A 26,401-nucleotide genomic window follows, 5' to 3' on the forward strand; every position below is an offset into this window, starting at 1 on the left:
CCAGAGAACCCAGACAAAATATATATATATGAGTAACGTTGTTTTTTAAATAGTGGGGCAAGGCCCCCTGGGGGAGCACAGAAAGATGCCAGGGGGCTGCATGACCCCAAGGAACTTGCTTTTTTTGCTGCAGGGAGTAGGGGTTTTTTGCATCAAACAATAGCACAGAGCAGGAGGTATGAAGTACAGATAATAAACCCTTAAGAGACACCATGGAAAAATATTTAACAGGGATGAAAAAAAAGGAGGAGAGAGACGGAGTTAATGAGACAAACATTAAGTCTTCCAAAATCTAAGATGAGGAAATATGACAAAGAATATGTAACGCTTGGTTTCACTGTGACTACGGTGGAAGACAATGAAAGACCAGTATGTTTACTGTGTCTAAAAATGTTGGTAGCAGACAGCATGAAGCCAAATAAATTAAGGCATCACTTAAACACATTATATCCCAATCACTCAGATAAGCTATTTGAGTTTTTTCAGCAAAAATGTGCTAAATACTGCCAACAGAGAGTTGGGGGGGGGGGTTTGCGAAATGTTTACTTCTTCCTAGGGAGGGCATAACAGAAAATAATTGAGAAGCACTGTGTTAAAAGGAGGGGAATTGGGTTGACAATATGATTCCTGACTGACTTTCATTCCTGTTAGAAGAACAGTGGATTCCATTGTCAGGAGGACGTGTGAAAAACCTCAAGTCATTCCCAAACTAGGAGATTCTAATCATTGTCACCCATGCCTTGCTCACCTCCCAAATGGACTACTGAATGTTAATAGAAGAAAAATGTAGTAAAGGGAAAAAAAGAGTTTTGTTATCACACTGGTGACTGCAAACAAGCTGAAGTGGTTTAGTGGGAGCTTTGCCACTCATTACTGTTTGCTAGGCTTAGACTTGGCTGAAGTCACCCCATATAACATGGTGCAGCTAGATAAGAACCTCCATTTCAAACAAGTGCTTCAGCCACATTGGAACACCTGACTATTCTGTTTTTTTGGTTAGCAAGGGAATGTGCCCCTTCCCGTTTTCCAATACAGATAATCCTTGACATATAATGACAATTGAAAGTGGAATTTTCATTGTCAGTCAGTGTGGTCATTGTTGTACATACTCCTGGTCAGTTGGAGGATGATGAAGAAATTGAGGACTCTGATACAGATAGTGTTTATGAATTAGTGGTGGGCCCGGGGTTACAGGTGGTAGAACAGGTGGGAGGCCAGCCATAGGATGTGGCTTTGAGTCCAGAATCTAGCAAGGAAGAATCAGACGTTCACTGGGTCAATCCTAAATTCAGAAGGGTCCAAAAATGTAAGGAACAGGTGTTTGGAAGAAGATATTAAGGGGAGGAATGGGTTAAATACTGGAGTGATGTATTTGGTACATCAGAGGGTCAGTGGGGAAGAAGGGTGGAGTTTCAATGTTGTAGAGCTAAAATGAAAGGTATTTCGTTCAGCTCCCAAGCAAGCAAATGCATGCTGTGTTATTTTACAGTCATTTCTGCTGTTTTTGAATCATGCTGTGAGTACATAAATCTTGTTAAATGGAGACGGCTGGGAGGACTGTATGAGGAATGCAATTAAGAAAGATAACGGGAGGAAGAGGAATGTGCTAATATGAACTGTATTTTGAATACGGAAGGGAAGAGAAATAAAGATGGAGTTTCTTTGTTTACGAAATACTGCATTTAGTAAGAGTTATTTGTAATAGCTAAAGTTCTACCAGAAACCAGAACAGTCATAAAGTGAGATGTCACATGATGACACCAACTTATGAAAGAAATGTATGTATGTATGTATTTATTTATTTATTTGTTTGTTTGTTTGTTTGTTTGTTTGTTCAAAAACATTTAATGCCACCCTTCTCCTTAGACCCAGGGTGGCTTACAACATGTTAGCAATAGCACTTTATAATAGAGCCAGCATATTGCCCCCACAATCCAGGTCCTCATTTTATCCACCTCAGAAGGATGGAAGGCTAAGTCAACCTTGAGCCAGTGATGAGATTTGAACCGCTGACCTGCAGATCTAGCAGTCAGCTTTAGTAGCCTGCAGTACTGCACTCTACCCACTGCGCCACCTCGGCTCCTGTTGTGGTCATTAAACCAAGAATTGCAGGTCATTAAACAAGTACCACCCTAATCCAAGCCATTCCAGGCTTGGTGCCACCCAGCCCAAGCCTCAATAAAGTAAGGGACTGCCTCTGCCCATCTCTTTTGCACTGTTTTGCAGGGCTTGAGAGAAGCCTCAGCTACCAGCCTGTTCCAGCAAGCATTATTTTGCTCCTCGGTCCATCCAAGTAAGCATTCCAACAAGCATTTGTTGCCTCCTCCCTAGAAGTTTCAGAAAGCATTCTTAAAACTGGGTGAATGGCCAAACAACTGCAAATGTAATTCGACTTAAGCATAAAACTATGCATACAGGGACAACTCTCTGCCGACAACTGCCTATGTACATTAATTGCTTCTGAACCATCTGTAGCTAATCAGGAATAAGATCCGGAAGTCATAGCACAGAGTTCAGTAAAGATACGCTTTCAGTGTGAGGCAGCTATGAAAAAGGATGCTAATAGGGATCACTGACCAAACTTAAAAGTGATAGTGTTATAAAGAGCTTATACAAATAGATAATTCTTATCTGGAGTTCTGTATATTGCACTTGAAAAAAAGATGCAACAGAGCTGGAACGTTTCCAGAACAAAGCAACCCAAATAGTCAGAGGACTTGAACATGAGGGAGCAGAGAGCATTGCTGCTGGCTGAGAAATGGTGGCTCCCAGTGGGGAGGAGCCCAGGCAAGACTGTGCGTTCGGAGCTTTTGCAGCTGACGCATGTGCTTACAAGTTGGGAGGGGCAGAGCGTACTGCCACCAACTAAAGAATGGTGGCTCCCAGCATGGAGGAACCCAGGCCATGGGGTCATCTGCATAGATAGTCCACCACCACCAGGAATAAAATTATGGCATCAGAGGAGAATAAGGAATTAAGTAAAGAATTAAATAAATTAGAATCAGTTATATTCTTAGTTCTTAGAGATTAAGAAAATATTTTAGATATTCGACAATTTGTTCCTTTATGAAGCAACGGATTAAAAGAAAGCACTTGATAATACAGGGTGGGTTCCAAAAGTAATGCAATTATTTTTTTAAAAAATAATTTATTGAACAGATTTGCACAAACACTTAAAATTCTTCAAAGTACTGTCCTTGGGCCTCTACGCATTTTTTCCAGCGACTCTGCCCTGACTGGAAGGCGTCTTCAGGGACCTCTCACAAGGTCTTCGTCATGGCTGATTGGATCTCTTCTATGGATGAAAAACGCGCCTGGCCACAACATGCTACAAGTCCGCGAGTTCCTGGCCAAACACCAGGTGCCAACGCTGCCCCACCCCCCACTATAGTCCTGATGTCACCCCAGCAGACTTCTTTTTGTTCCCAGCCCTGAAAGGAACCTGTTTTTTGCCCATAGAAGAGATCCAATCAGCCGTGATGAAGACCTTGCGAGAGGTCCCCAAAGATGCCGTACCAGTCATGGCAGAGTCTCTGGAAAAAATGGGTAGAGGCCCAAGGACAGTACAGTGATACCTCATCTTACGAACTTAATTGGTTCCGGGACGAGGTTTGTAAGGTGAAAGGTTTTATAAAACGAAACAATGTTTCCCCTAGGAATCAATGGAAAAGCGATTAATGCGTGCAAGCCCAAAACTCACCCCTTTTGCCAGCCAAAGCGCCCGTTTTTGCATTGCTGGGATTTCCCTGAGGCATCACAAAAACATGGAAGTTTCTGGGATTTCCCTGAGGATTTCCAGCATTGCAAAAACATGGAAGTCCTCGAAACCCCACCTCCGGACTTCCGTGTTTTGTGATGCTGCATTTTCGCTGAGGCTCCCCTCGCTGGGAAACCCCACCTCCATACTTCCGTTGCCAGCGAAGTGCCCATTTTTGTGCTGCTGGGATTCTCCTGCAGCATTGCAAAAACATGGAAGTCCGGAGGTGGTGTTTCCCATGGAGGGGAGCCTCAGGGGAATCCCAGCAGCGCAAAAATGGGTGCTTCACTGGCAACAGAAGTCCAGATTTGGGGCATCCCAGTGGTGGCGGCTTGGATTTGTAAGGTGAAAATAGTTTTTATTTATTTATTATTTACTTATTTATTTATTTATTGGATTTGTATGCTGCCCCTCTCCGTGAACTCGGGGAGGCTTTGGAAGAAGAGGCAAAAAAATCTAAAACTCCGGGTTTGTATCTCAAAATGTTTGTATGACGAGGGGTTTGTAAGACAAGGTATCACTGTACTTTGAAGAATTTTAAGTGTTTGTGCAAATCTGTTCAATAAATTACTTGTTAAAAAAATTGCATTACTTTTGGAATGCACCCTGTAACTCTATTGTCATAACAATGGGAATACTGCACTCTTGCCCTAATCCAATCATAAATAACTAGTTGGGACAGGGTGGAAAGTCATTCTTCTGCATTGGGTCCAAGATCTACATTCCACCATACAAAGAGCCACACCTCCATCCCACTCTGCTACAATTAACCACACCCTGGTTTATTGTGCATGACTAGCACTGGATGAGTGCAAACTTCCAATTAGCCAACTACAGCCCAGTTGCTGCAGTGGAGATGCATTTGGCAGGGATCCAAAATATTTAATGTTCCTCATAAGGGACACTAAAATAGGATCACCTCAGGCTGATCATAAGGCAATTAGTTAAGCATAATCTTGCATAAAGTAAAAATCAATTATTATACTTTATTAATTCATATCAATTACTGTGGCAACAAGGCCTCTTCACAGAAGATTATGAACTGTACTCATAATGATGATGCAGATTGATAAACCTTTTTTTTTACTTCATAGCTAAGGATTGAGAAAATATGACAGGCCCAAAGTTACACAGCTGTTTGTCATGCTTAGGGGATGACTAGAACCTACTTCAGCTCCCTAACCACTGCACCACACTAGCTCTCATTCATATTCATTCACACGTACATGTTTGAAGCAACAACAGGACCACATAACAGAGACAATAGCTGGAAAGCATTTATAAAAGCTTCTAAAGCATAAAATTATTTTTAAAAATTCTTTAAGAACTTTGATAATTTTAGCATAACATTTATTTTTACAAGAATTAACTGCAACAGCTCTTCCTATAATATCCATTAAATTACAGAAAATAGAACAGCAGTTGTAAGGGACCTTGGCGGTCTAGTAGTCCAATACCATTTCAGACAAATTGTTGTCCAATCTCTTCTTTAAAACTTCCAATGATGGAGCACCCATAAGTTTTTAAGGTAAGCCATTTCATTGGTTAATTGTTCTCATTGTCAAGAAATTTCTCCTTAATTCCAGGTTAGATCTCTCTTTGATAAGTTTCCATTTGTTACTTCTTGTCTTATCCTCAGGTATTTTAGAGAATAGATTGTCCCCCTCTTTGTGATAGTATCTCAAATTTTGGATCAGTGCTAACATCTCATCTGTAGTCCTTTTTATTAAACTAGGCATACCCAGTTCCTGCAACTGTTCATCACATGATCCTTCTCTTTGCCAGACTGGCGATGCTCAGTTCTTGCAACTGCTCTTCGTATGTTTTAGTTTCCAGTCCAATACTTCATTTGATATTGATACCATTCCTCTGTTAATGCAGCCTAGAACTACACTGACTTTTTTGGCAACCGCACCGCAGCACACTGCTGGCTCATATTTAAATGTTTGTCTACTAGGATTCCCAGTCAGTTATGACTTTTGAGCCAGATACAGAATTAGAGACAAGTAACTAACTTTGTGACGTTCACATTTTTGAACTATCCACAGAAAATCCTGACCACTGGTTTAAAAGGTTTGGATTCACAACAGTTGCAATTTTAAAAATTCCAGCAGACATTAGATTGCCAAATGCTATCTTAATCACATGCCATTTCTCCTTTAAGTAAAGATCAACGTGGAAGAATAATTTCAATCCATTTTCCTAGCAAGGCAACATGCACAAGAATTCAAGAAAAAATAATTTCTTGAGGGGCCTGTGAATGTGTTCTAGAAATACTTCATATTTGAGGAAGAAAAGTTGAGCGTGCCAATTAATTATCTTCTCAGAACAATTTTGAGCCACCGAGCACTGAAGCTGAACATTATGTGCAGAGACGGTATTCACTTATTTAACTTACCAGTTTGCAAATGTGAGCACACATGAGCCTTCAATACATGCGCATAGCCTTCTGCACGTGCGCTTGCTTCCATTTGCAGCTTGCAAGCATGCACATGACTTCAAAATGTGCCTAAATAGGACGGCATAGTGCTGGGGTGGGTCCACCCACAGGTCACTACTACTGGTTCGCCCGAACCAGCTAAATACCGCCTCTGATTATATGCTATTAAAATAATGATTCTGAGCCTGGACTTAAAAATTCTGCTTTCAACATTACTAATAACATCTGTGAAAATTAACAATAAAGGAATATAGAAATAAAAGAAAGTTTAAGAAAACCAATATGAAAACTTTAAGTTTTCAATAACTGCAGTTCCTTGGAGAGAAGATTGAACTTGATGCAGATCAATCACTCAACAGTATGGCTGCTGCCAAATGCTTGAGGAAATCCCTCCCATCCTACACATAATGCCTGCCAAAAGTTTTACCTCTAAAGATAATGAGTCCATTCATTCAATATATACCCCTCCAAACCTAACACCTGAGAAGTAATTTAGCCTATAAAATATTAAGTCAGAATCAGTTTTTCAGCACAAAATAGGCTAAACAAATGCCACAAACACGTTTCTGATATGCTTTTACTTTAAGAGATCAGATCACTTGATCTTATAGTCCTCTTTTGGAAATTTAGTTAGTTAGTTAGTCATTCATTCATTCATTTATTGGATTTGTATGCCGCCCCTCTCCGAAGACTCGGGGCGGCTAACAGCAATAACAAGACAACATACAATAATAATCCAATACTAAAAACAATTAAAAACCCATTATTATAGAAACCAGACATACATACAGACATACCATGCATAAAATTGTAAGGGCCTAGGGGGAAAGAGTATCTCAATTCCCCCATGCCTGGTGGCAGAGGTGGGTTTTAAGTAGCTTACAAAAGGCAAGGAGGGTGGGGGCAAATCACCCTCCTCTGGGAGGAGTTGGTTCCAGAGGGCTGGGGCCGCCACAGAGAAGGCTCTTCCCCTGGGTCCCGCCAAGCGGCATTGTTTGGTTGACAGGACCTGGAGAAGACCCACTCTGTGGGACCTAACTGGTCGCTGGGATTCGTGCAGCAGAAGGCGGCCCCTGAAATAATCCGGTCCAGTGCCATGAAGGGCTTTATAAGTCATAACCAACACTTCATCAGTTCATCTTCACTAGAAAGTTGGTAGCCAAAAGAAATACTGCATTTATGGTGAGTTGGCAGGACCAAAGTGTATTTTTAACAGCATCCCAAAGAATAGTACATGAGTTGCTACTGTATATATAATGTCTGTATTCGCAACAAGCTGTGGGTCTATATCCAACATGAATCAATATTAAATAAAACCATGTTTAAAGCTTGAATATTTATAAATCCTCCAAATTAAAGAAGTGCCCATAGAATCTCAACTATACTTAGTTTTGGAAGTCAGTGCAGTGTTTCAGAAGGGGTCTTGTTTCGTCTCCTATTTTTCCTAACCATCTAGGTGTTAAATACCAATTAAAAGGTAGTCTTATGTCTACCTTCCCAATTACAGATCTGTATGATCTGGTAGAGATGTTTTGAGACAATTACTACCTGCACCAGCTTGGAATCTTGGTAACTGTACTTCTAATACAACTGGAAGACATCCACTTGAGAAAGGCAGGTATAAGAAATGGATGGTGTGGATATATCATTGGATATATTCATTTTTCAGAAGCAAAGTATATTTTTTCCATTCTGGTGTTTCTTAGGTGAATTGAGAGTACAATTTCCCCAATTTCAGGTCACCATGGCCATTGCTATCACAGGAACCATGAATGGAAGATGAGCATACATTCAAGACAAATCCCATGCACTGCATAATATTAATTTATTATAAAAACATTAATCCTAGAAATTTCCCAAGAATGCTTGGGTAGTTTTACCTCCAGAAAAGTGAATGCCTCCTTAAAATGAAATATTAGTGTGTATTGTATGGAGGAAACGTATTCACCAGTGCTGCTGGCCTAGATCGGGGTAGGCAAAGTTGGCTCTTCTATGACTTGTGAACTTCAACTCCCAGAATTCCTGAGCCAATCATGCTAGCTCAGGAATTCTGGGAGTTGAAGTCCGAATGTCATAGAAGAGCCAATTTTGCCTACTCCTGGCATAGATGGTTACAAAAATTAGGACAGAAAACAAGACCACTTTGCAAGCATTATTCACACCACAAAGCAACCTATAATCATTTTTGAAAGCATCAAGATACCCTAATGTCTAGTTGTATTCCTTGCAGTTTTAAGAAGCAAATAACATCCTGCCAGGCCCTTGAGCACTGTGAATCTATCCCAAGCTTCTGCAGATACTGACACAAGCAGCCAGGATAATGACTGTATTGTTTACATGACTTAACAAGAAACACACTGTGTAGCAGCCTGACAGAATTATAGAGCAAGCAGGAGACTGTCCACACCCCAGAAGTACTTCGGGTACCACTTTAGCACACCACGGGTGTTGAAGTAAGAACAACAAGGACCAACAATGTGACCTTTTATTTTGGATATCAGCCAAACAATTGGCCAACTGTAATAATTTCAAAGCAGGCTATGGAGCCCAGAGTCAAAATGATGAATGAAAACTCCATGAGCTGGTCAATTCCAATTAAAACATACTAACCAACAATCCTGGTGGATTTAGCCTCAGATTCACAACTACATAACACTGCTATAATTTAAGGCAGAGGTTTCTCAATCTCAGCAATCATGGAGGCCATCAAATAAATTTAGGTGGAAGAAACATGTTTTATGGGCTTCCATATGTAAAGCAGGATGCTCTCAGTTCTCACTCACTTTCTACCTGAACAAGCACTTGTGTGGGCAAAGAAGTTGTGTGGTCTGGCTATGTGTGATCTTCTCGGCACCTACTCAGTTGCTTGATCCAGCACTTTGTTCAAAGCCCTTTCCTTCACCAACCATAGAAATGAAGTCAAATGCTGTTTTCGCAGCTGAGAAGGTAGAGAAAATTATTTTCTCTTTCCAGGAAAGGTTTCTCTCTCTTCCTGGTTTGGTTGATTGGTTGGACATACATTTGAGTCATAAAAGGATGAGGTGAAGTAGCAGGAAGGGAGAGAGACAGAAGTGGTATTCAGCTGGTTCGGATCAGTTGGCCCGAACCTGTAGTGGAAATTTTAACCGGTTCACCAAACTGGCCCCAAACTGGTGCGAAGAACAAGGCAGCGACAGCGGGATTTCAGCCGTCCTTTTCGGCCTGTAGTTTTTGATAGGTTTTGGCACAAGAAGCCTCTTTTTCGGTGCAAGAAGCCTCCAGCTGTCGCTGCTAGCTCAGTTCTGGCTGGCAAAGAGAGGGCAGCTGCAGGCTTCCTGGAACTAAAGACTACCAAAAGATTACGTTTTTAATGTTTTATATTACTATTCATTGCATTGTTATTGTTGTGAGCCGCCCCGAGTCCTCGGAGAGGGGTGGCATACAAATCTAATAAATTATTTATTATTATTATTATTGTTGTTGTTGTTGTTGTTATTAGTAGTAGTAGTAGTAGTAGTATTACCAAAAACTACAGGCCAAAAAAGAGGCCTGAAGTCCCGTTGCTGCCTCTGTTGTTTGTACCCCATTGCCATACCCGGTTAGGAGAACAGCCCACTGCTCTGGAGGGATGGTGAGCAGTGGAGCTGCTTCGAAGGCAGCCTCCGCAGCATAGTTCCCTCTAAGCTGAGCAGTGAGCAATTGCTCACTTAAAAATCATCATCAACTCAGAGTTTTCCAAACCTGCCCAGAAGCCGAGAGGGAAAGAGTGAGAGGGAAGGAGAGAGAGAGGAAGAGAGGAAGACAGAGAAACAGATAGAAAAAAGTGAGGAAGGAAAAGAGAAAGAAAAAGAATGGGAGTAAGGAAGAGAGAAAGAAAATCAAAATCTAGTTTGAAACTAGCTCAACTATTTAAGTGGAATTTTGATATTGATAGAGTTGCCCTATTATGAGCTCACTGTTATAGACACACAGTACAGTATTTTATTTTGAAATTCTCTGAGGCAAAACAGGGTGGGTTTTTTGTTTGTTTGTTTGTTTATTTATTTATTTATGATTTCTGTGCCGCCCAGTCCCGAAGGGACTGCCGCTCAGACACTATACTTTTCTGCCCACCCCCCAAAAAAATTAGAGGGAACACCGCTCCGCAGTCTATCTCTTTAAGGTATTTTGACGTCGGGGACAGAGGGACCATAAAGGGACAGGCCAAAGGGAGACAGAAAAGTTCGGCCAAGTCTTCTCCTTTTCCTCAGGTATACGCACAGAACGTGCACACATCTCATAGCACTGGGACCTTCTGCGAGGACACGGCACGTGGCTGAGGCCCTCCAGCGCCATGAGATGTGTGCCTGCTTGCTCTGCTTGTATGAGGCCGAGAAGGAGGAGAGGTTGAATACTAGAAGACTTGGCTCAACTTTTCTGCTGGTTCTGACGGCTGGCTTGGTGGGCGTGGCTTGGTGTAGGTTATGTGACTGAGTGAGCATGGCCAACTCAAGGTGACGCCCCACCTTGCCGTGATTGATGTCAAATTGGCCATGCCCACTCAGTCACATGACCCCCCATCAAGCCACGCCCACCAAGCCATGTCCACAGAACCAGTAGTAAAATAATTTGAATCCCACCACTGGAGAGAGAGCTGTGAGAATGTTTAAAAATACTCAATTTATCTCATGCCCACTACACCCCGTGTGGCTGGAGATCCCCCTTTTAACAAATTGACAGCATATCCCCTCCCATATCATCTCAACTAAGACCAAGCCTAGTTTATAAACAAAGAAGAATCATATGTAATCTCAAACAACTGTATAACCTACAATAATTGCAAATGAGAAGATTGTCTGCTATTTCTTCTCATAAACATACAAGAGTGGCAGAGATTACGCAGAGCAGAATATAGGCTCTTTGTACTCTCTCTCTCTCTGACTGTCATGGTTACATTCAGAAATTTGTTATGTAAAGGATAATCAATTTCCAGTAGCATATCCTAACTGCCCCCAAAAATGCTGTTGGATAACACTTCAACTTCCATAAAAATCTGACTTTGGACATCACCCTCAATTCAACAGCAGAAAAATCTGCTGTTTGGCAAATCAGGCCTGGCAATTTATGTAAATTGGCATAATTTTAGTAAATTTTACATAAATTATATAATACATAAATACATAAAATTGCATAATTTACATACATTTACCAGTTATGCAAATTTGGATTTAATGAACACTTGGATTTAACAGACAGGCCTTTCTCTCAATTATCATTCTTCAATTATTCCCCCTATTAAAATTCTGTTTACGTATGCAACAACTAATGAGAAAGACTTGGATTGCGAGAAAAGGAACAAGTGAACCTTAACTTGTCTGAAATTATCCATCCATTTAGACCCAAGATTTTTCAGCCTCCTTTACAGATCTAACCCTTCACACAAGCTCCTAAATGAAATTATGTCTTCACAGTGCTATCCCCTGCTCAAACCTTATGGCCTTGCATGTCAGAAGGCAAAACACAACAGGGCAGATTAAGAAACAAGCTAGTATCTGTAAAAGGGACAGTCCATTGAATGATCTCATTACAGTTATAGAACCACAAATGAACTGGAGGTGAGAAGAGGAGAGCGCACACAAGATAAATTCAGATTTGTCTGCACAATGGTATAAAAGTTTAAATGGACAAGGCCAGGGCTGAAATGCTCGTGCCTGAGAGCCAGTCACGAAGAGAGCCTGAAGCTCCTCCCACCTGCCTAGATACCACCATTCGGGTTATTTTACCCTCTGTGCATGTGGAAAACGTCCTATGCATGTGCAGAGGGTAAAAGGACCCAAATGGGAGTCTCCGAGCAGGTGGGCTGAGTCTCACGCTCCCTTTGTGACCGGCTCTCCAACAATTCACATGCATGAGCAAACCGGAAGCATTTTACCCCTGGAAAAAGTTCTATAAGGCAGGGGTCCCCAACCACCGGGCCGTGGACCAGTACCGGGCCGCGGGGCATGTTGCACCGGTCCGTGGAGTCAGCAGCTGCCGGCCCTCATGCCGCCACCCCCTCCCTCCAGCGCTTCGCCTCCCGCCGGGCAAGAGGCCTCGGGAGGCATGTTCTGCCGGCCACAGGACGATGGATGGGACAGAGGGGCGGGAAGGACCGAGAGGCTCAAGCCTCTTTTGGCTTCTGCCGCGGGGCGCTTTTGTGTTTTTGGCTGGGGGGAGGCAGGAGGGCCAGCCTGACCCCCTCTCTCCAGCGCTTAGCTCCCGCTGGGCAAGAGGGCTTGGGAGGCAGGTTCTGCCGGCCACAGGACGATGGCGGGAAAGAGGGGCGGGGAGGACCAGCACCCCCATGCTTAATCCCGCCCCCAACCACGCCCCTTTCCGCCCCCACTGGGCCATAGAAAATTTGTCTTGCTGAAACTGGTCCCTGGTGGAAAAAACGTTGGGGACCACTGCTATAAGGCACAAGCAAAGAAGATGTATAACACAAGCAAAAGCAATTAGAATCAATCTGGGGCAGGGTTGTCAAACTTGTGTCCCATGGGTAGTGAAGGGCTACCAAAATTTTTACTACCACACTGTGGGTGTGGCTTATGCAGGACACCCTGCATTTTCTTTCAGTATCTTTCAGTGCAAATTGGGTGCTCTGGGGTGTAGCTCCATTTTCGCTAACCTACTGCGTTCCCCCCCATCCGGGCAGTAGCCCACCCCTGCCCATGGGCCAGATGTATCACATGCTTGCCACAGTCACAGCCAGTTTAGTAAAAAGTGGGAGTCATGATAGTTACATGATGCCACTGTGACAACATGAATTTGACACCCCTGATCTAGGGCATTCTCATTTAGTATCAGTTAACAGGAAGTGAGCAAGATCTTTTCCTCGTTGAGTTAGACAAGCAGAGGTAGATAGCTTCTTATAGTCTAAAGATGTACTTTTCAAACTCAGCAATTTTAAGATGTCTGGACTTCATCTTGTAGAATTCCCCAGTCCGCACGCTTGTTTCCCAGCCAAGGTTGAGATACATCATTCTAATCAGTAATAGGCTTCACTTACCTTTGCTACTGGGTTAGAGATATGTGTGCGCCGCTTCTGCACATGCGCAGAAGCTTCTGCACATGCGCAGATCACCCATGATGACCTCCAGGTTGGTGGGCGGAGCCTCCCATCACTGTTTCTCCTGAATCGGGTTGAACCAGTAGCAATCCACCACTGGTTCTAATGCATAGAAACATAGAAACATAGAAGACTGACGGCAGAAAAAGACCTCATGATCCATCTAGTCTGCCCTTATACTATTTTCTGTATTTTATCTTAGGATGGATATATGTTTATCCCAGGCATGGGACAACCATGTTTCATTTCTCTTCTGACAACTCAACATTTTAAGCCTCCTGTATTGATAGAACCCTCAAATTTAAAAACAACTAAATCGAATTGTCTGAAATCTTACAAAGTGACCAGATTTCACAAGACTTCCATGCTCTGATTAGGTAACATTTTGATTTTGGTATCCAATCCCTAAAAAGACTTGACAACAAGTCTTTAACAAGCTGAAGCTTAGCTAGGCAATCAATATTGTACCAATAAAGGTGAACATTGTCTCAAAAGCAGCTTTTATAAATTTCTCTACAAACCTTGAACAACCTCCCCATTGATTTATTTACATGATGTCCGATAAGAGTCTTCTGGTTTCATGTTAATTTCTCATTGTAAATTTGAAATAAGAGAAGCTGAGCAGTACAATTGAGTCAAGGAGTTCTTTCCTTCGTTGAGCAAATTTCTAAGGAAAGGGCTGCAAAGCCCAATCCTCAGGAAAATAGAATACATGATTCCCACCATATAAAGGCATGTGGATAGGTCAAACTCATAGCCAGAAATACTCTTTTGTCTGTGCTTTTCTCCAGAATATGCTATTTCACTGCTCCTTATTCTCCAAAGCATTCATGGTTTTTTTTTTTAAAGGGCTGGAGAAAGGGGTGAACTGCCACCCTATGTGTTTCTACTATTACATTCTGCAAAACATGAAATCATGCTGGCCCTTTCTGTATTATTTCCCATTATTTTAGTTCTACTTCAGTCAATGTGTACCAATTAGTGGGACTATGAGTTCAATTAGTGGGACTCGTTCATCAAAAAGAAAGCACCGAGAGTTCAACAGGTCTCTCTGCTTTGGCATTCAATGCAATCATTTTGCTTATTGTGAAAACGTCCAGCTTTTCAAGAGCAAACCTCCCTGCCATGCCTACAAGAAGATCCAGCTGATTAATGTTTGTTTCTGTGGGGCGGGTTCGAGCAGAATTCCAGCTATCCATTAAAGGCCCATCAAGTATTTGTTTTTGATTCTTCTTCATCTACTTGCTCCAGAGAGACAGACATCAACAACCATAAACCCTTAAGAGCCAGTTCAAGTGCTCGAAGTAGGGCCTCTGATGAATTTCTGGAAATTGTTCCCAGAAATCAATCCGAAAAACATAGAAGATTGATGGCAGAAAAAGACCTCATGCCCCATCTAGTCTGCCCTTATACTATTTCCTGTATTTTATCTTAGGCTGCATATATGTTTATCCCAGACATGTTTAAATTCAGTCACTGTGCATTTACCAACCATGTCTGCTGGAAGTTTGTTCCAAGGATCTACTACTCTTTCAGTAAAATAATATTTTCTCATGTTGCCTTTGATCTTTCCCCCAACTAACTTCAGATTGTGCCCCCTTGTTCTTGTGTTCACTTTCCTATTAAAAACACTTCCCTCCTGAACCTTATTTAATCCTTTAACATATTTAAATGTTTCAATCATGATCCCCCTTTTCCTTCTGTCCTCCAGACTATACAGATTGAGTTCATTAAGTCTTTCCTGATAACTTTTATGCTTAAGACCTTCCACCATTCTTGTAGCCCGTCTTTGGACCCGTTCAATTTTGTCAATATCTTTTTGTAGGTGAGGTCTCCAGAACTGAACACATTTCCTGTATTTTATCTTAGGGTGCATATATGTTTATCCCAGGCATGTTTAAATTCAGTTACTGTGGATTTACCAACCAGGTCTGCTGGAAGTTCGTTCCAAGCATCTTCTACTCTTTCAGTAAAATAATATCTTCCCACATTGCTTCTGATCTTTCCCCCAACTAACCTCAGATTTTGCCCCCTAGTTCTTGTGTTCACTTTCCTATTAAAAACGTTCCCATCCTGGACCTTATTTAACCCTTTAACATATTTAAAATCCAGGATTCTAATAGCTTCATTTTTAACAGATGAAACTTTTCTAAATTATGTGTGAAGGGTTACAGTATCTAACTCCAATCGATAATAGCTGCAGCTGGTTCTCTTTCTGACTGCTGGCACCTTTAGGAACCAAAACACTTTGCCCACCACACACAGGCACCCCATCTGCCTTGTGCCTGACAATGCTTCTGAATGGGTGCCATGAAAAGAAGAGGCTGCACCCTTGCCAAAGGCCAGACATGACCCTTGTTCTTTCTGGGACACCATCACAAAGCCCTCGTTAAAATGCATATGGCTGGCAGCAGGTCCAGGGTGTAATTAGGACGTTGTCCAAGGACTATCGAAGGGCTGCAAAGGAGACTATTCAATTCACTGCCGATGTACTTGGTGCCTTGAAACACAAGCCAAGCCATTTCAGCCCAATTATTAAAACAAAAAAAAAGGAATGAAAAGATGGGAATGCAGCCAAAACCAAAGAAACACGCATACTGACGCAAATGCCCCTCTGCAAAAGTACAAGCCGCCTAGCATGACAAGCAGAAGGGGCAGCTGCTTCTTCCAACTCATTACAGCAGGACAATGGCCTCGGCTGATGACACGTAAGAGGTATAGAATATGAAGTGTTCTAAAGAAGAAAAAGATCAAAATAAAGAATAGAGTCAGTGGCAGAATAGCACGGGAATCTGCCTTATCCCACATAAAACCATGAAGCTCTGTTTGTTTAAACCATGGTTTGTTGAGCAACCCATCAGGGCTAGATTCATATACTATTTTAAGCCAAAACCCAAAGTGAAATCCATCCACTGCCTCCTGGAGATGGAGAAGTCAGCTGTATCATTTGTTGTATTAATCATTTACCTTGCAACGTTAGACTTTCTAGAAATAAAAAGATTGGGTAGAAATAAAGCTTTTACTCCAGCGTTACGTTCTCATTTTTGAAGAAGAAAAGAGAACTGCTCTTAAACCATTATGATGTGCAGTCAAAAAGCAAGCACTTGTGCCCTAGTTTCTAATGAAAATAGAGGCAGATGGAAACCGCTCCAATAACAGATAATTCTGAGAACAGAAACCACGTACAAGAGCGGCAGAGATCAAGCGGGAATGAAAATATTCAAAAACTAACAGAATGAAAAGCCAAACACTATCAGCTTGCCAAGGTTAAAGATAAAAGCCTTTGAAAAGACTAAACAAGTTTGATAGTCACTTTCTATCATAACTTCCCAAGGTCTGTCATGTATATAATTAAAGAGGAGTATCATTTGATGCAACGTCGCCTTACTTGCTGCATTTTTTCCAGATCGAGACTGGGCCTCCCGACTTTGTCGCCGTAGCCCTGTCGGTGTCGTTTACACGGCATCCCTTGCTCAAAGCTGCCTCCGACGCTTGTAAAAATTATAGGCCTGGAGGATGTGGTTCGTACCAAGGACTGCAGTCTCTTAGGAGGTGAGGCACTGAAGAGGACTGGGCTAGGACTGGCACGCAAACCCTCCACAGCTTCCACCACTGGCCGGAAGGATTTGCCACACAAGGTCTTTACTTCCTCGTCACTGGAGGAAGTATTACAACTGTCACTGCAGCAACCAAGCTTGCTGACCTGAGACCACTTCCGTTTCTCGGCAGCAAATTCACGGGTGATACATTCCAACTCATCTTCAGAACTATGGTGGTCCAGCCCAGAAGGAAAATGGCCCCGGATTCTGCAGCACTGATTTTCTTGATTTTGCTGTTGATTGGTTGCCAAGGGAGTCAAGGTGCAATTCCGTCTTCTCTCTGGGAAAATATTTAAAACAGTGATAGAGAAGATCTTAACGCAGCCTTAAATAGTGATTAGAAACCACTAGTCCCATCCCCCACTCCTTCGGTCAAATAGGTCCTCCATCCCAGACAATAGAAGAAGTTAAGACCAGCAGCAGGCAGGAAAGCTGAGCATTTCTGGAATCATCAGGAAAGTGAATGTCCTTTTGTTTAAGAACTGGCACAGTCACACCTGACAAAGTGCCCCCATACATTCTTACTAGTCTACATGTTCATGGTAGCCAAAATCTTATACCGGTATTCCTCGAGTTATAAATGTAATGGATCCTGCACACTCCAAGGATTTGTGAGAGTGAATCTTGTACAGTGGTATCTCTACTTACAAACTTAATTTGTTCCACGATCAGGTACTTAGGTAGAAAAGTTTGTAAGAAGAAGCAATTTTTCCCATAGGAATCAATGTAAAAGCAAATAATGCGTGCGATTGGGGAAACCACAGGAATGGTGGAGGCCCTGTTTCCTCCCAGGAGATTCCTAGAGAGGCCCCACAGAGGTTTCTCCCTGCCTTTTCCGGTTACAGTTTCGGAGGTTCGAGTTTGTAAGTGGAGAATGGTTCTTGAGAAGAGGCAAAAAAATCTTGAACACCCGGTTCTTAACTAGAAAAGTTTGTAAGTAGAGGCGTTCTTAGGTAGAGGTACCACTGTATTTTGAACAGGATTATTCCCTCATTTGGCCCATGCATTCACTAATCAAACATAAAGCTCATTAAGTGTGCATTCAGGTATTTCAGGATGAGGAAGCCCATGTACAGTGGGAACCTAGTGATGGAACAGGCCACCTGCTTTACAGGCTGAAATGGAGCTTCTGAGGAGCAGATCCAACCCCTCCAACAGTCTGTTCAAACCTCCACTTCCCCCAGAAGCTCCAATTCAGCCTGCAACAGGCCTGGGGAGGCCCATGGAGGCTCAAATGGAGTGTCGGAGGGGCGGATTTGCCCCTCCCAAGCTCCATTTCGCTTGGCAACCTGCCAGGAGAATCCATCAGAGGCCCAAATGAGCTGAGAGGCTGGAGAGGAGATTGCTTGCTAGATTTTCACAAGACTCATATAGCAGGTTATGTGGCCTGTTAAGTGGCAATTGTGGAGAGCATGATGTTCAAACATAGCTTCTGACAGGTGGATCCACTCCTCAGAAGCTCCATTTTGGCCTGCAGTATGCCAGGTGAGGTCTCTGGAGGCCTGACGCACGAATCCCAGCGACCGGTTAGGTCCCACAGAGTTGGCCTTCTCCGGGTCCTGTCGACTAAATAATGTCGTCTGGCGGGACCCAGGGGAAGAGCCTTCTCTGTGGTGGCTCCAATCCTCTGGAACCAGCTCCCCCCAGAGATTAGGATTGCCCCCACCCTCCTTGCCTTTCAGAAACTCCTTAAAACCCACCTCTGCCATCAGGCATGGGAGAATTGAAACATCTCCCCCTTGCCTATGTAGTTTTTGTGTATGATTTGATTGTGTGCTTGTTTTTTATATATTGGGGTTCTTTTGCATTTTTTAAACTTAAAACTGCTAAATATTAGATTTGTTACTATGTATTGTTTACTATTGTTGTGAGCCGCCCCGAGTCTACGGAGAGGGGTGGCATATAAATCCAATAAATCTAATCTAATCTAATCTGAACGGAGCGTAGGAGTGACAGATCCTCCTCTCAGAAGTTCCATTTTAGCTGGCAATATTCAAGACAAATGTTGCAGAGACACTGCAGTTGTTTGTAAGGTCAAACAACAGCCATGATGCTGCAAGATTTGTAATTTCAAGAATTTTTCACAAATGCTTGGAGTACTTATCGCATAACTTTGAATGTTCACTAAGGGAATGCTCGTAACCCAGGGGTTATCTGTACTACCTTAGTATCTTATCAAAAAGAAAAGAAAAAAGGAAAGCAACAACTAGCCAACCCATATTCATTTGGATAACATGTAGTGCCAATATAAATTGTGACTCTCTTGATTTAGAAGTAATGATTTGGGTGAAACCAACAAATATAACTTGTAGCGCATAGTTAGAACATAGAATAACAGAATTGGAAGGGACCTTGGAGGTCATCTAGTCCAACTCCCTGCTCAAGCAAGAGACTCTATGCCATTTCAGATAAATCACTATCCAGTTTCTTTTTGAAAGCTTCCAGTATTGAAGTTCCCACACATGAACCCAGCCAATTATAATTTAATCTATATAGCATGTTTACACAAACCATGACTTAGCATGATGTACAAATTCTGTCAATAGTTTCATATCTCAGGTTACTCTATCTCAAATAGAAGGTACATTATCCTAACAGAGTTTGCTTTGGGTAGAATGAAAGAGAACAATTTTGGCTAATCTCTCCTACAGCACTGCCTTCGTAGGAAGAGGCTCACCAGCAGAAGGAACTCAAAACAAAGCATATAAAAGTGGCCAAATCCTAGCAACGATCATAGGACCACAGAGTTTCTCAGATTTAGGACAAGATCCACAGCAGAATTTCCAACCACTGGCAAAGCTCACTGGCTATTATTGCTCCCATCATTATCATCTATTATCCCAATTTAACTTCACTGTTCCAAGAATAAAATCAAGCAGCCTACCCTTGTACATCGCTCTATAAAAGAAAAAATGGGCAACAGGTACTAATAAAGGATTAGTAGTAGCATAGAGTTCCTGTGAAATTGTTCTGCAATCTATACACTACTAAAACTCTGACTCCTCTAATCTTTAACTGGGCAAAACAGGGTACCCATTGTTGTGGTTCAGCCTGAGGCTGCTCAGGGACCGGCTGTGTCTCTGCTGGCTCCATGCCCGGAGGAGGATGACAGCGAAGAGGAGGGGGCTGAACAGTCGTACCGGGGAGAGGAAAGTCAAGAATGGGATGAAGGAGAACAGCATGAGAGCCCTGGGGGGGGGGCTCTCCCCAGCCAGTAGCTTGGAGTCATTAGGTGATGAAGCACAAGCCGTCATTGACATGCGACAGAGACGTTCAGATCAGAGAAAGGAGCAATTAAAGAAGTATTATCAGCACTGAATTAGGAACAGCTGGGCTTGGGTGTGGTCCTCCTTAGCAGGTTTTAAAAGGCAGGCAAGCCCTTGAAGCCATGTGGAGTGTTATCAGTTGGAGTTACGGTGTCCTGCTTTGTTCTCAGTGTCTCTGTTCCTGGCTTGTGGCCCAGCAGTTTGGAAGACCCGTGGGAGGTGTAGGTCTGCTATCTACAGCCTCGTCTTGGCAGCAAGAATCCTGTATTGCTGCATGGACTTTTGCCTTCATGGATATATTTGAAGATACAGTGTTTTCCTGTTTGTAAGGACATTTTCTGTTACCTGTGCTTTTCTTGAATTTTATAATCTGCCTTTGCCTTTTAGCAGTGTGTTTGGCTTCTCTTTTTGGGTTGGTATTGGCTTCCGGAGTGACCCAGACAGAACACCCATAAGGACAAAACCTTTTGCACCAAATGGGCTAACTTACCAAATATACCCAAAATCCAGAATCCATAACTCTGATGGAATTAAAATTTGGCAAATTTTATAGGACATTTTACGACATTTACAGGGTATAATACAAAAGGTCATAAAAAATTATGTGTTGATGTTTGACTATACTATTCAACATGGGCTATTTTCAAGGCAGATACATCTCTGAAGGTGTCCTAACTTTTCCAGTGAGGGCAAAACATTAGAAGTTCTGTCACTGCTAAAGACAATCTGGTGAGGAAACATCTCTGAAAGAATGACCCAAGAGGTCACAGATTTTCTGGTTATCCCATTAATCTTGACCACCACTCATGCTGACCAAAGTTAACAGGACTTCAACAAGATCTGGAAGGCATCAAATTTGAGAAGACTACTAGACAGGGAATTCTTAGTTGCATGGAAGATGAAATTAGCCATGTGGGATGGGATTACATAAATTATAACAAACATTGACAGAACTTGGGATAGAAAGCAAACACCTGGAAACCTTAGCAGGTTGATTAAATACTGGAATGCTTTACCTCTCTCAATCTGAGCAAGTTCCTGGTTCTCTCCCTCAGAATCGTCACTGTCCTCCTCATCACTTGGTGTGTAGGAAATCTAGGAAAAATGCATATTTAAAAATCATTCAACATGAAATGTGCAATGGGCAAATTCTAGTCACGTATTTAATTTTCATAAACATTTTTTTAAAAATATTTTTATTATTTTTCAAAAAGACATACAAAGACATACAACATTAAACATTTAAGGAGCTGCCATTGCTCCACTTGTCGTAGAAGTCTAACTAATACAGAAATATAAAAAAACCCTAATTATTATCAGATCAATGCAGAAATGCCACACGTGCAAATTACGTTCTTATTGAATTTAACTCTATATTTTTGATATTAAACTTATTAATTAAATTTCTTTATGTTTTAAGGTATTGTATACTTATACAAAGAGAAAAGAAAGAACAATATATTATTAATACAGAAAGAAAAAAAAGATATACACTTCTAAGTTAGTTATACTATATACTATTTCATTCTATCTTATCGTTCTTCAAAAAATTATATATTCTTATATGTTTAATTATTAATACTATTTTTAAAATTCTACCAATCATATACTTTATCCCATATTTTATAAAATTCTGTTTCAGTTTGGTTATTCAAAAGTTTAGTCATCATATCTAGTTCAGCACATTCTATAATTTTTTTAAATACCTCAGTGTCTTTTGGTATTGTGTTTTCTTTCCATTTCTGTGCGAATACTATTCGGGCCGCAACCAATATATGTATTATTAAATAGTAAGTTTCTTTTTTATACTTTGTATTTGAAATACCCAATAAGAAGAATTCAGGAGATTTTTTAATCTTCTCCTTTGTTATTTCATTTATCCAATTCTCTACTTTGTTCCAAAATATTTTAGTCTCAGGACATGTCCACCATGTATGATAATATGTACCAATTTCTTTTTTACATTTCCAACAGATAGGCGATACAGACGGGAACATTTTTAATGAATGCATATTCCATTTTATACCCAAATTAATCTCAATTTTATATGGAAAAAAAAAATCTTAACAAACATGCTTGTTTCAACAAGTATTTTCCAAATTCTCATTTTCTGCATAAGATGCATTTCAAAATTATTTGATATCCCCAATAGCCCCTTTGCCAATTTTGAGAAACCCAGTGTCTTTCAAATCACATATTCGTTTGTGAGGTCCAGAGTTGACCCACACTTAAGACAATCTGCAAATAATGCATTCAATTTGGCGTCCCTAACATGAAAACCAACGCTTGCATCTCCTGTTGCCTCCACAGAGATCAATAAAATCTGTACATAAACAATACAGTTCACATTAGGTAAAATTCTTCTGCATGTTTCCTTATCAGAGGTATGCAATTTAACAACTGAAGGACTCTCTTAGATGTCGTGACACACCTGTGGACTAACCTCCCTAATGCAGTTCACCTGGAAACGAACCAGTTCATCACCAAGCACAAGTATTCTTATCAGCTTAGGCATTCTAATTTACTATACATATTGTAATTTGGATTTTTTAATATAATGAACTACTCTGACAATCGGAAAAATGCCACTTTAAAAGCTCATTGGTATTGAAAACAACTGATCTGTTCTGTCATTTGAAACATCTTAAGAAATTGTTCCATTTGCCCAGTTTTGCTGTTATAATTTAATTCTCTCTTCACCTGCCAAAAAAATCCAAATGATTACTATGCAATGGCTTTGCTAATACAGTGTTCCCTCGATTTTCGTGGGTTCGAACTTCGCGAAAACTCTATACCACGGTTTTTCAAAAATAGTAATTTAAAAATACTTTGCGGGTTTTTTCCCTATACCACGGTTTTTCCCACCCAATAACATCATATGTCATTGCCAAACTTTCATCCGACTTTAATAAATATTTTTTTAATAAACTTTAATAAATAAACATGGTGAGTAATGATCTAAATGGTTGCTAAGGGAATGGGAAATTGCACTTTAGGGGTTTAAAGTGTTAAGGGAAGGCTTGTGATACTGTTCATAGCCAAAAATAGTGTATTTACTTCCGCATCTGTACTTCGCGGAAATTCGACTTTCGCGGGCAGTCTCGGAACGCATCCCCCGCAAAAATCAAGGGAACACTGTAATCTAACTTTATTTTTATTGATTAAATTTCTATGACACCCATCTTATTCATACAGTGACTATGGGCAGCTTATAGTAACTTTTTAACTTGTAGTTAAAAGTACTAAAATATCACTTAAATTAGAAAAACTGAAAAAGTTAAAAACTAAGATGATGGGTGGCCTTGGAGTATCATCGCTACGCCACCAATCACTCCTAGTTTACTAGTCCCCTGTTAGGACCCAGATCAAGCAGCACAACCAAGTTCTTAGGCTCTTCCAGAAGAGCAGTTATGTGGGGGTGGACTTCACCTACCCCAGCAGAATATTCCAGAGGGTGGGAGGGGCCTTCTCTTGGACCTCCCAGCTGAAATTGTTTGGATGATAGGATCCGAACAAGGCCCTTTCTCCTTCAACAGGTAGAGCAAGGTAGTCCCATCAGGGTGAGACCATTACTCGATAACCTGGACCCATGCCATATAGGGCTTTAAAGGTGATAGGCTAGCCAGCACCCTGAATTAGACCCTAAAGCAAATTGGCAGTCAAAGCAGTTTGTATAACAGCAGTGTCACATGTTTTACCCAAGGGGCCTACAAAACTTTCCCCTCCACTGTGTACTTCACCAGTTGCAACTTCTACATACTTTTCAAGTATATTCAGAGATAATCACGGCCTGAGTGATTGTGCACATGGCCTCACAAGCCAGGAAATGGCACAACTGGTGCAAAACATGAAGTTGTGCAAAGGCTCTCCTAGCCAAGATTACTACTTGCTGTTTGAGCAGAAGTCACAAGTCTAGGAGAATCCCTAAACTGACCACTGGGTGTGTCTGGGTAGTGCAACCCCGTCGGGATTTGTCCAAAATGATCAATTCCCAGATCCAGAGACCCCTTGAATCCAAAGCCACTTTGTCTTACCAGGTTTCAGCTTGCTCTCCCCCGTCCCTTACAGCAAAGGTCCTCAAACTTGGCATAGCTGGCTGGAGAATTCTGGGAGTTGAAGTCCACAAGTCTTAAAGTTGCCAGGTTTGAGGACCCCTGCCTTACAGCCTCCAAACATTGCAAGAGGGCAGTTACAGCATCATTTGTCTCACTGGGGACGGAGATTTAATGTGGGGCATCATCAGCATATTGATGATATCTCATCCCATGATGTTAAATTATCTTACCCTGTAGTTTTATGTGTATGTTAAAACGGAGCCCCAAACCCTACAACAGTGATGGCAAACCTATGGCACAGGTGCTACAGGTGGCAATATCTGCTGGCACACAAGCCATTACCCTACCTAAGCTCCAATGTGTATGTGTGTTCCAAGGCCAGCTGATTTTTGGCTCGTCTGGAGTCACTGGGAGAGCATTTTCGACTTCCGGGGAGGTGGGAAAGGGCATTTTTGCATCTGGAGACTGGGGAGGGTGAAAATGGGCCTACTGGGCCCATCGGAGTTTGGGAAATGGGCTTCAGAGAGCCTCTGGAGGAGTGGGGGAGACCATTTTCATCATCCTCAGGCATTGAATTATGGATGTGGGCAGGCACATGTGCTTTCGGCACCCGAGGAAAAAAAAGGTTCACCATCACTGCCCTACAGCATGCTACAAAGGAGCTGCCATGGATTTGACCTCTCGCTCCCTATCAGCATAAGATTGCACTGTCCAGCCCCAGCTCTCACAGGTGGCCCAAAGGGATACCCTGGTCAGTGGAATCAAAGCTGCTGAGATGTCAAGAAGAGCAAAGATGGATGCAGTGCCCCCATTCCACTCCCACCATATATCATCTAAAGGTGTGACCAATGTTCTCAGTGTCCTATAACCAGGCCTAAAACCCACCTGAAAGGGATCCAGTAAATCTGTTTCACCCAGAATACTCTGAAACTGAGGTGCCACCACTTTTTCCACCATCTTCCCTAAAAAGAGGAGATGGGAAGCTGGATGGAAATTATCCATGCAGGTGGGATACAATTAGCAGTGGGCTACTGCCCGGATGGGGGGCAATGCAGTGGTTTAGCGAAAATGGAGCTCCACCCCAGAGCATCCAATTTGCACTGAAAGATATTGAAAGAAAATGCAGGGCATCCTGCATAAGCCACACCCACAGTATGGTAGTAAAAATTTTGGTAGCCCTTCACCGGATACAATGAAATTTTCCCAAGGAGGGACAGACCAAGGCTTCCTTAAATAGTCCCAGAAAGACTCCCTCCTGCAGAGATGCATTAATTACTGCCTGATCCACCTAAATTTTCTTGAAAGCCTGTAGTAACCAGGAGGGGCGAAAATCTGATGAGCAAGCAATTACACTAAGAGTCATGAGGACCCTGACCCTTGACCCTCAGGTCAAATTGCTCCCAGGTAACTGGGTAAGTCCACTCCCTGAGCATCTCCAATGGACCTGTCCCACACTTGGGATTCCAACTGAGAACAAATTTGAGCAATTTTATGCTTGACAAGTTCTTCCGCCCAGCCTCATAAGTGTTAATCTGAGTCCTCCTTCCCAAGGAGGGACCAGGTGATCTTACATAGTACTGCCGGGAAGGGGGGGGGACAGTCTGTGAACACAGCGAGAGCGGAGAAATAGTGACATTTGCTGTTCTTACCATCACAAGGTAGGTATTTATAGCAGCTCTGATCCAAGATCCTTCAGATTTGTTGACTTCCTTCAGTAGCCACTTTTCCATTTTATGAAACAAATTATAGTACACGTGTTGTTGCACTAATTTCATGGAGAGCCATGAAGTTTATTTATTATTATTTATTATTTATTAATTAGATTTCTATGCCGCCCTTCTCGAAACGACTAAGTTGTTAATTTGTGGTAATTGATTTTACCTTGATAGCTACTCCACTTATTGATATTTTAATCTGTTTGTATTATGATTTTAAATGTTATCTGCCTAAATAAATAAATCTGGAAGCATGCTAAGAGGGAAATGATTAAATGGTATATAGGACCTCTTTACCTACATAATCACAATTCTCAACCGAAACACTACAAAATATATTAGCAACAATATTAATATTATCTCCATGTTTCAAAGAATAATGACTACTTCAAGGCTACACAGTTCATGTATGGCTCCCAAAAGCTGCAAATCTTACACAAGAATTAGTAGCAGTTTTGGGAGCCAAGTTTTTCTAAAGGTTTATAATATAAAGAGGTAGAAAG

The 26,401-nt window shown here is 41.7% G+C and overlaps 1 protein-coding gene across 2 annotated transcripts in view; it reads right to left on the reverse strand.

Moving 5' to 3' along the window:
- LOC139157478 (uncharacterized) overlaps positions 1–26,401 on the reverse strand; it is an 85,372-nt gene that overhangs the window by 45,038 nt on the left and 13,933 nt on the right. For both annotated transcript variants that reach the window (XM_070734278.1, XM_070734279.1), the window contains exons 2-3: positions 21,145–21,223; positions 16,652–17,142 (exon numbers count right to left, since the gene is read on the reverse strand). In XM_070734278.1, the coding sequence (XP_070590379.1) occupies positions 16,652–17,142; positions 21,145–21,223 (570 nt within the window). The remainder of the gene's footprint in view (positions 1–16,651; positions 17,143–21,144; positions 21,224–26,401) is intronic.

This window comes from Erythrolamprus reginae, chromosome 1 (assembly GCF_031021105.1).
Source record: "Erythrolamprus reginae isolate rEryReg1 chromosome 1, rEryReg1.hap1, whole genome shotgun sequence".
Lineage (NCBI taxonomy): Eukaryota > Metazoa > Chordata > Lepidosauria > Squamata > Dipsadidae > Erythrolamprus > Erythrolamprus reginae.